This window comes from Stegostoma tigrinum, chromosome 25, assembly GCF_030684315.1.
Source record: "Stegostoma tigrinum isolate sSteTig4 chromosome 25, sSteTig4.hap1, whole genome shotgun sequence".
In the NCBI taxonomy this organism is placed as follows: domain Eukaryota; kingdom Metazoa; phylum Chordata; class Chondrichthyes; order Orectolobiformes; family Stegostomatidae; genus Stegostoma; species Stegostoma tigrinum.
The window spans coordinates 41,409,198-41,420,298 of NC_081378.1; the positions used below are offsets into that span (position 1 = coordinate 41,409,198).

The 11,101-nt window shown below is 39.3% G+C and overlaps 1 protein-coding gene across 2 annotated transcripts in view; it reads right to left on the reverse strand.

The window, feature by feature from the left end:
* Nucleotides 1-11,101, reverse strand: part of cwf19l1 (CWF19 like cell cycle control factor 1) — a 150,655-nt gene that overhangs the window by 98,975 nt on the left and 40,579 nt on the right. The window contains exon 14 of one of the 2 annotated variants that reach the window (XM_048554068.2): nt 5,173-6,793. The exons of the other annotated variant lie outside the window; for it this stretch is intronic. Coding sequence (XP_048410025.2) covers nt 6,715-6,793 — 79 coding nt within the window. The 3' untranslated portion in view covers nt 5,173-6,714. Of the gene's footprint in view, nt 1-5,172; nt 6,794-11,101 lie in introns of those variants that run through there. 2 annotated transcript variants of the gene reach the window in all.

The window sequence follows — 11,101 nt, forward strand, 5'->3', positions numbered from 1 at the left end:
GAAGTAGACACACTTCAAACCACTTTTCTGCCTGCCAGTACACTCCTGCGACCTTGAAACCTTATTCATGACGTCACTACTCTCAACCTCCTGTACATTGGAGCGACAATTCATGTTCCCATCCCCCTGCTGAATTAGGTTAAACCCTCCCGAAGAGCATCACCAAATATCCCCCCAAGGATATTGGTACCCCTCTGGTTCAGGTGTAGGCCATCCTGTTTGTAGAGGTCCCACCTACCCCAGAATAAGCGCCAATTATCCAGGTATCTGAATCCCTCCCTCCTGCACCATCCCTGTAGCCACGTGTTTAACTGCTCTCTCTCCCTATTCCTTGCCTCACCAACACGTGGCATGGGTAACAAACCAGAGATAACAACTCTCTTTGTTCTAACTCTTAGCTTCCACCCTAGCTCCTTGAATTCCTGCCTTACATCCCCATCCTTTTTCTGACCTAAGTCATTGGTGCCTATGTGGGCCACAACTTGGGGCTGCTCCTCCTTCCCCTTAAGGATCCCGAAAATACGATCCGAGACATCATGGACCCTGGCACCTGGGAGGCAACACACCAACCACGAGTCTCTCTCATTCCCACAGAATCTCCTATCTGTCCCCCTAACTATGGAGTTCCCAATGACTAATGCTCTCCTCGTCTCCCCCCTTCCCTTGTGAGCAACAGGGACAGACGCTGCCAGAGACCTGTCCCATGGCTCACCCTTGGTAAGTCCTCCCCAAAAGTAACCAAAACAGTATACTTATTATCGAGGGGAACAGCCACAGGGGATCCCTGCACTGTCTGCCTGTTCCCTTTCCCCTTCCTGATAGTCACCCAGCTACCTTTTTCCTGTACCTTGGGTGTGACCACCTCCTTATAACTCCTGTCTATCACCCCCTCAGCCTCCTGAATGATCTGAGGTTCATCCAGCTCCAGTTCCTTAACATGGTTTCCGAGAAGCTGGAGTTGGCTCAGGTGAAGCCCATCACTACTGACCATCTTTGTCCCTCAATTTACTACTTACATACATGGGAAATATGAGGCTGCCTCTTATTTTCAAAATGGTGTAAACCTAGTGTGTCAAATGAAGAGCTGTTCCCAGGCACACACTTCTGCAAAATCTTAATTTGAATTTCACATTTATGTCTTGTATGTCTGTGGAATTCTTTCCCTTGTTGTTATTCGCTGTGCACTGATTGTGATGATAACACAACAATGGAGAATGGTTTTGAGAGAAGCTGTACCCAAACAGGAACTAGTTGTCTGTAACCGATGAACTCAAGTGGTTATGATTCATTTCAGAATTCCCATCAATGAAAAGCCAAAGAATGTTGACACAGTTTTGTACTTGGGAAAATGTCACAACCTTTATAATGGGTGTTAACTTTTCGTCTTCTCCTGTTTATGGTACGCTTAAAAGGAGGATTTTATCATGTTAAGAAGGTTTCCTGAATATGATAAGCTCCTCAAGCAACAGTCAACTGTTTACCAGGCTGACTGCTTGTATACCTCGGTGTTGTGGCTGACTCAGTGAATTATCAAACATTGCTAAATACTAAAATGCTAATGATGCATGCCCTGGATATTTCACTGATTTCTCACCCCAAATCAAACAGGAAGCAGAAAGAAGAAACAGTATCAAAAACTTGATGCCATACTCTCACGACAACATTAATATTCAGCCGCCTAGTCCCACAGTGTCCCGCCTGAGAACCTACCCCTGACTCAACTGGGGAAACCAGAAAACATAATTGGCAGTGGAACATCACAAAGTGTCCCATTTTCCTGTTGCCCTCTCCTGATCTCACTTACTTACTGGAATATGAGAAGAAAAGAAATAAAGATTACATTAATACAGTGCTTTTTATGACTCAGTGTTTAAAGCAATTGTAGCTTGATCACAACAAGGTTAATTTACAAAGGGTCCTTCCCTGGTCTTTTTGCCCCTCTTCCCAAGCCAAATACATTTAGTTTTTTTAAAAAGAGCCAAATGAATCAACTTTTTCATTTGAAGAAAGGGAGAGTTTACCAGCTTCTAAACATGGGAAACGTCATACAAGACACATACACAGATTAGAAGTGTAAAGTGAACAAAAATAACAGAAAGATGTACAAATGAAGAGTACAAGGTGGAAAATAGTAGTCATTAAGTTGGATAATATCAGTAACTTAGACACTGGCAGTGAAGCAATTGATTTCAAGATTCTTTATGGCGCATTAAATGACAGTTAACTGTTTCCTCTTTAATGGTGACTTCATTGGTTTAACCTAGGTTACAGTACTCAGACTGAAAGAAAGTCTTTCTTTTTCCTGCAACAGAAGGGTGTCTATTGGGTTCCCTCAAGATATTAACTTCATAGAATCCCTACAGGTAGAAGCAGGTCACACTAACCCCCTGAAGGTCATCCCATTCAGACCCACTCCCCTTCCCTATCGTGTCACTTTGCATTTCCATGAGTGATTTAGCATGGCCAATTTACCAGACCTGCACATCTTTGGACTGTAGGAGGAAACCCACATAGACACAGGGAAAACACACAAATTCCACACAGTTTTCTAAGGATGGAATCAAACCCAGGTCCCTAGTACCGTGAGGCAGCAATGATAACCACTGAGCCACCCTGCAACTCCTATCACATCACATCACCTTGTACTCTTCATTTGTACATCTTTCTGTTATTTTTGTTCACTTTACACTTCTAATCTGTGTATGTGTCTTGTATGACGTTTCCCATGTTTAGAAGCTGGTAAACTCTCCCTTTCTTCAAATGAAAAAGTTGATTCATTTGGCTCTTTTTAAAAAAACTAAATGTATTTGGCTTGGGAAGAGGGGCAAAAAGACCAGGGAAGGACCCTTTGTAAATTAACCTTGTTGTGATCAAGCTACAATTGCTTTAAACACTGAGTCATAAAAAGCACTGTATTAATGTAATCTTTTTTTCCTTTCTTCTCATATTCCAGTAAGTAAGTGAGATCAGGAGAGGGCAACAGGAAAATGGGACACTTTGTGATGTTCCACTGCCAGTTATGTTTTCTGGTTTCCCCAGTTGAGTCAGGGGTAGGTCCTGGGACGGGACACTGTGGGACTAGGCGGCTGAATATTAATGTTGTCAACACTGGAACATCAGCCCACTATCTCAAACCAGTGGTTGCAGTTGGATTTAAACCCTTTTTTTATGTAAGCTTTGGAAGGTAGAACACGTCAGCAGTTTAGGGACATAATGCACAGGGGAAGGCTTTCTGCCAAGTGGTCTAATCATTCCCGAATTTTGTCTGTAGCCACAGGAGGGCACACTTCGGTTCGTTTGAATTATATTTCTCATTTTGAAGGGTTGCTGATTGATGTTGCCATCTTTACAGTGTGACACACCATGGTTACTATACAGCCTTTGCCAGGCAGTCTGAGAATTTATATCTGCAGTCATCCTTTGACTGTATGTCCTCTTTTACAAATGTGTTGCAATTACATTCAAAATTTCTGTAAGTAATTCAGAATTGTAATCTATTGTTATGACAATATACGTTTAACTATAAACATGACATCATTACAAATTGTTATAAAGTCTTTGAAAAAAATATATACATGCAGTCTTCAAAATCCTAATGACCAATGGCACTTTCACCCAGGATTTGAAAGTTTTAGGTTCATGCCACACCCAGCATTAAGAACATAGTTAGTAGTGATGCTCCAATATAGTACTGAAGAAATGATGTATTCTTAAAAGGCCTGAATTTTGATTGATACATAAACTGATGCCTATTTAGCTGTACTGGAAAAATAAAAACTGGCATCTAAATAGCACCTTTCTAGTGCTCCAGGATTTTGCATATACTTTAGTGAAGGTTGTTAAAAATTGCGTTCTGCTGCTTGATAAAGAGCACAAAACACAAATTAGCTACTGGCCTGAATCAATACTGCAAAAAAATTCTCCTACATCTGAGTGTAAATTACTATTCTAAGTGTTTAAAACTTTAAAGATGATGTAAGCACTGATCAATAACATTGAAGAAGACAAATTTCTGGTTACTCCATGTAATTTCTATTCTGAAAACCCGAAATTGCTTTAAAAGAAAGGATAACCTTAATGTTTCTGGCTGCATTCTTTGCCTGCTGTCTGGTGGAATGAATTGAACAGGTGGAAGAGGTTGTTAAAGAAAGTAACCTAATAGTTTGGGAATATTTAAATTGCACAGTTACAAATTTAACTTCCTAAATAACTTGATTTTGTCAATATGCTTACAACCAATGTGCATTTGGATAGTACAAAATGTGAATAGCTTTTCAATGTTCCTGAAAGATGTGCAAAATGTTTCAATTGCCGAGTTCATCATGAAAAATAGAACTTACTTATTCTCTGATCTTAGGAGATGGACTGGAGTGGCTCTTCTCCAGTGTGATGATGCTTTATTCTATTCAACACTTTCCCATGGAGTGAATCATGGATTTGGGCTGCAATCATTGGAATCATTATTACTTCCAGTTGCAAACCAGTAGCAAAGCTATCACCATCTTTTTAGACCAAGAATTCTCATCCTTATTCCAATAATGACCAGCTTCAAACAGTTCATTAGAGCAATGTATCACTATGCAGCTAGGCAGTACTGAGGCTCTCCTATGATGCAACTCTAGATTGACAAACACCATGAAAAAGAAGATAGGACTCAATCTAGGGAGTGTGGGTTAAGTGCTAAATTGGCAGCATTCAAACAATTACAGTGGGATAAATTAATTGATTTCGATGGCAAATGGTACAAAATGTTGCAAAAATGATAAGGTGATGTGAAGTAAGGTGGGAGAAGGCCCACATTGAACACATATAGAGACCCATTGGACCCAGTGGTCTATTTCTGTGCTGTTATAATACAATGAAATGCATACAGAGTGCAACATAGTTCCTATTTCATTGTCAAACTGACATTCCTGACTTTTTCCAGAATGACTTCATGCCTCTGATTTAATGTAGTACAGCTACTGCTCTTTTCAATATTGTGAAAATTAATGATATGACACCAAACAATGAGGGAAAATTTATCAACCTTTCATATTGTGTGACAGCAACTTTTATATATTTCCTCATGCAATTTTATTGGCTACAGATAATTTGAAGTCATTTTGTGCAAAAACTTTGAATTTTCCAAAAGTTTGAAATAAACAATGTGGGAAATAAATAAATAATTGAAATGAAGCAACTAAGAGAAATACATCACCGAAAAGTTAGACCTACATATGGTTGTAATGTTATATCGTAGTTCATGAACTTCTGATGCCACCTGCTGGTGTGGGTTTAGCAGCTAAAACACAGCAGCTAAAATGTTCCTATTTGAAAACACTAAGAAGTCAAAACTGTAGATTAGCATCTTAATTACATGTATTTAATAGACATTTTAACATTGATTTCTTTTTTTAAAAAAGCAGTTTTAAAGCTAATTGTCATCAAACGGCATATTCAACATCTGTTTATCATCTCATCAAAATATACTGGTACCTTTTCTTTTGGTTGGACGGATGCTTACTTTTTGAAACTTTTTGTTTGAAAATTTTCATTAGAAAGTCAAATGCTACAACGCAAAAATTTTCTCAATGCACATACATCATACTGCTAGCTGTTATGAGAATTCTGATGTTAAGAGACACGGCTGGGGTGTCACTATTGTGTGACACCATTATGTTCTTCCCACAAGTTATTCTGCACTTCTAAACATCATCATCTCCTTATTTTACAGTAACTGAAATTTCCAATGTTCAAATGCTCATAACCAAGGTATAAGGAGGTACATTTCATAAACCTGATTTAATGCATGTATTAAATTGTTCTTTGCATTTTTGAATACTGTTGCTAAAGATTTTTATGCAAAACTTCCAGCTAATCTGGAATGGGTGAAATTGGGTGATTTTTTTTTAATAATGAAGAACATTTCAATTACAAGAACTCACACTAGGACATATACATATCCAGCAGAGGGAGCAAGGCCTGGTTCTCCATGGCAGCCACCAACCTGTCCAGGGATGCCCAAGGATGTTTGTAGCAGCTGGGGGATCCCCACAGTAGAGCTATATTCCTGCAATCTTTGGACAATGAGAGCCATTGTCTCCTGCATTACTTTCTGCTGCTCCTGTTCCTCCCTGTGCATTCTGACAAGATCACTGACACTACAGGGTCTTCTCCAGCCTGAAATCAACATAGCCATTAGGAGCATGAGTAGGCCACTTGAACCTTTGAGTGTGTTCTGCCATTCAATATGATCATAACTGACACATTAATTTCATCGCTGTGGGCTTTCTCCTTATTACCTTTGATGCCTTTAAACTCTGAAGATGTATCTATCTCTTTCTTGAATACATCCAGTTACTTGGCCTCAACAGTCTTCTGAGATAGAGACATCCACTGTCTTTTGAATGAATAAATGTTTCCTCATCTCAATCTTAGTGTGCCTAGCATCCTGAGACTGTCCCCTCTGGCTCTAGTCTCCCCATCCATAGCAAATATTCTACCAATATCTGGTCTGACCAGTCCTGTTAAAACTTTATATGTTTCAATCAGATTCTTCACTCATTCTTCTAAGAGCAGGAGCTTGATATCAGGCAGTCCTCTTAGTGTTCATGACATGTGGTATTTCTTCCTCAGCAGCTATTGCAGTGAGGTGCTCATCAGCTCGTGTCTCCAATCTTTCAAAATATCACATTCTCACTGAGCTGTGGGGCTGTCAATGTTTCCTTGGACTCATCCAGGTTCTCTTCTTTGGAGGTCAAGGAGGAGGCAGCCTGTTTCACTACAGAGATGGTGAATATTCCACTGGTATCTGCACGAGGAAGGAGGTTTCAGTCGATGGTTACTGTTGTGGTGTATAATGCATAACCCTGACAGTGGAATGAATAATGGTATTTACTTGGTTGGTTTGAGATAGATGTCACAATCCCCAAATGAGTACTCCTGGTCTTCTGGTATAAGGATCCTCTCTGCACTGGGGGTGAGCAACCTAACGTCAGCACCCTGTCACCCTTAGACACTTCATTATTTGCTGTTAACTTTTGGAATGAGTAGAAGGAGATGGTTTGAATGCAGTGAAATCAGGGGGACATGGCTCTTGGTGGCAGTGCAGGTGGTGAGGCGTCCTGGGTGAGTGAGGAGGCAGAGCAGCGTTAGTAGTGTGAGGGATCAAAAATGAGTGAGAGATGATGTTGCAGGTAATGGTATATGGTAGAAAATGAGCCTTTGTGGCATGTGGGTGCAGTTAACAGACACAGAATGAAAGGTGTCAAATAAAAGTGTAGTTACCCTGACAGAGCCAAGAAGTCATTAAGCTTCTTGCAGCACTGTTAGTGGTTCCTCCACTCCATTGTGACTAAACCAATCTATACAGTGACCTAGGACCAAGCTGCTAGGATCTGGTCGTGAGGCATCCTCTGCCAGTACTCTGGGAATGGGACTCCTCTCCTTTCAATAGGATCTCCAGGTCCCTGTTGGAGAACTGTGGCATCAGTTACCCCTGCTCCAACATCTTCAGAGTGACTATTCATTAGTGAGTAGGGCACCCTCAAAATGCCAGTGTTTGTCTTGGTACATACCAGCCTTTTAAATCTGGTGCAAGGTATCAGGGATGTCAGTCTTTCAACAGAGATCCAGTGTTTTTCTGGAAGCCAAGAGTGGTAGGATGGAGATAGAATTGGACAAGGGAGTGCCACAGTACCTAGGTAGATAGGTAGTAAGATGAGTTTGCTAAAATACAACGAGAAATATTACTATGCCATGCAGACAGAATGCCTCTATAAAACTTGATGTAACTGACTCCAAAGCAACAAAACATGAGATTCAACTCCATGGCTCTGCTTGAGGAACCAATGTGTAAAGAGCTGAAAACTAGGTTTGTGGGGTTTGGGAAATCTATAGGATTATTGTTAGCGATAGAAAATGGATTAGAGGGAGCTAGAAAGAGGGGATGAGGCATGAAACTTACTGAAGGTGAAAATGATCCATGTTATCGGAAAAGCAAAACAAAAATAGTGTAATGCCAATTATTGTTTCATTACAATCTTGAGCAGAATACTACTTTGTGTGTCTCATGTTGTCATGGTTTAGAACATTTACAATTCTATTTGAATTATTTTCACTGAAATGAAAGGAATTAAACCTCATGTTTCATGCAGGTTCAACAGCTATATTGCAGTAAACGAACTCAGAATGCTGAAGAGTCATTCTGAACTCAAAACATTCACTGTTTCTTTCCCCAGAGACCAGCTGAGTTTCTCCAACATTCTGTGTTTGTTACAGATTTCCAGCATCTGCAGAATTTTGCCTTCCCTTGAGTTCTATTTTAAAATAACCAAACAAACACATTTTATCTTACAGGGCTGCTTTACAATCACCACGATAAATGTAGTGGCTAATATTTTGAGGTAATAAGACAAATTAAACAGGTACAATATCAGTAACAAAAAGCATGAACTCTCCTGAGCTCCATCAATACACACCTCTATTGATGGAACCTAATTCTCTCTTAGATCATTCTGGAATTTTTATATCTCAAACAATTATCCCAGCACAAACGTAATAAATAGAAGCTACCTACTATATTTAGAATATACTTTCTCATGTTGTCATCACTTGTTTTCAAAGTTTAATTGTCTTTTTCAAAGAATGCAAACCAAGCAAAATATTAATTTTCCATGAATTTATCTAAAGTATTCAAAAAACAAATGTAAAATTAAATATAGCCACTAAAAAATTCTGCACAAATGGTTGAAGATTTGAATATCCTATTAATTTTCTGAAGCAGCTGATTCCTTAAAATAAACTCTTGCATAATCATAGTGAGACAAATTAGCCTGACTCTTCCATTAAGAACATAGTTTTCAGTTCTCAGTATAGTTTAGGGCATATTTGAAGTCATGAAGGTCTTCAATCCATCAATATCAGCATAGAAGTTATAAATGTGACAATTTTCTTTGATTACAAATAAGCATCAAACCAAATGAATCTTTTTCAAAAAATGCATGACTGGTACAAAAATATTCAGATTAGTAGACATGTTCTACTTTTGATATTGCAGATTACAAATAATAAATCCAAACTTTTACATGAAAATTTGGACTTGACTGCTTCTGCATAAGCCATAGAAGCAGAAATTAGGCCATTCAACCCATTGAGTCTGCTCTGCTAACCAATCATTGCTTATAAGTTTTCTCAACCCTATTCTCATGCCTCCGCCCTGTAACCTTTGATTCCTTGATAACCAAGAGACTGTCTACTCCATCCTACATACTCAAATGACGTGGCCTCCACAATCTTTTGTGAATTCCATAAATTCACCACACTCTCGCTGAAGAGGTTTCTCATTTCTGTTCCAGACTCTTCCCTTTACTCTAAAGCTGAGCCCTCGAGTCCTAGTCTCTTCTGCCAATGGAAACATCTTCCTAATGTCCTCTCTATCCAGGCCATTCATTATTCTGCGTGATTTACCTTTCAAAATACAGTACATTGGAATCTAGAACTGAAATGGATACAAAGGCTCCAAGAATTACCATCATGTGGAGACAGCAGTGCTGGACTGCTGGGGTGGACAAAATCAGAAGTCACACCTGACAAAGGTGCAGTGTTGTGAAAGCTTGTGATTCTAAATAAACCTGTTGGACTATAACCTGTTGTGGTGTGACTTGTGACTTTGTCCAAGGATTACCAATATTCTTCAGAATTCTGGAAGTTTATGAATTCCCTACATGTAAGCAGGGTTCAAAGTTAAGGAATCCTGACAGCAATCAATTATCGAACTGCTGAACATAATGCACAATCATTGACAAGTCCTTACCCTGGATTTAGTTTTGTACAGTGGGAAATGGAATCTGCAAAAGTTATCATAAACTGAACAACCTCTCAGCTGTGGCATCCTGTACATTTTGTCCACTCTGGTCAAAGTTAGAGAGAGAGGGACTCAAGTTTTTTTTGAACAGAAACTGGGCTTGTGGGGAAAAAAAAGTGAGAATGGAAATTTATATTTTGACTTAACATCAACATAGCTCTCGGCGTAGTATAACTACGGCAATAAGAGGGATACAGGAGTACGTACCCTAAGTATGAGGCAATTGGGACAATAACATTCGGATTAACTTTTCTCAAAATTTATCACTGACACATCACATTGAGCCCCAGGTTTCAAGATTGTGGCAGTTAACAATAATTGTATTACGAGTAAGCATTGTTCTGTGCTCACGGTCTTGAATTCGTGTCTGGTTTCAAAATGTCCAACTTATGATCCTAACTAGGAGTGCAATTTTAAATATCCAACATCTGATGGGGAGGTGATGGCCTAGTGGTATTATTGCTGAACTATCTATCAAGAGATACAGGTAATGCTCTGGGGATCTGTGTTTGAATCCTACTATACCAGACATTACATGTTGGAATTTGAACTGGATTCAGTAAAAATCAGGAATCAATAGTCTAATGACAATTATAAATCAATTGTCAGAAAAACCCATCTGATTCACTAATGTCCTTTAGGGAGGGAAACTGCCATTCTCACCTGGTCCGGCCTACATGTAACCCACTGCATTGTGGATGACTCTTAATTGCGTTATGGGAAAATAGGGTTGGGCAATTATTGCTGGCCTAGCCAGTGAGGCCCTCATTCTGTGAATGAATAACTTTAAAAAATGATCATTTCTAATACTTACAAATGGCTCTTTTTACATTGTCCCACATTCAGTTCCAATTTGTGTACAGTCTCAGGAACAGTTTTGTACATGCTTTTATTTCAACCCAAGCATTCTCCTTTTCACAAAGAAAAGCAACTTTCCACAGACTATTTGTAACTGAAAGTTGCCAGGTTACACACTACACTATCAAACATTCTCCTGCAATAATGACATTTGTTATTTTAGCTAGTTCCAGGTTTGTTCAATTATACATACTCATGGCACTCGCGATCTTTAAAGTATTTGTGTACTTGTGGCAAAGGTCGCTCTCTCATTAGACTGGGATGACTGGTGCTGATTGGATCACCATCTGGTGTAACATTTCACAACACTAATGAAGTACATAATGTTACATGAAGCACCAGTGTCTATCCAGTACATCAGACTCATCTGATGTTATTTTCTGATTTCTTAATTGC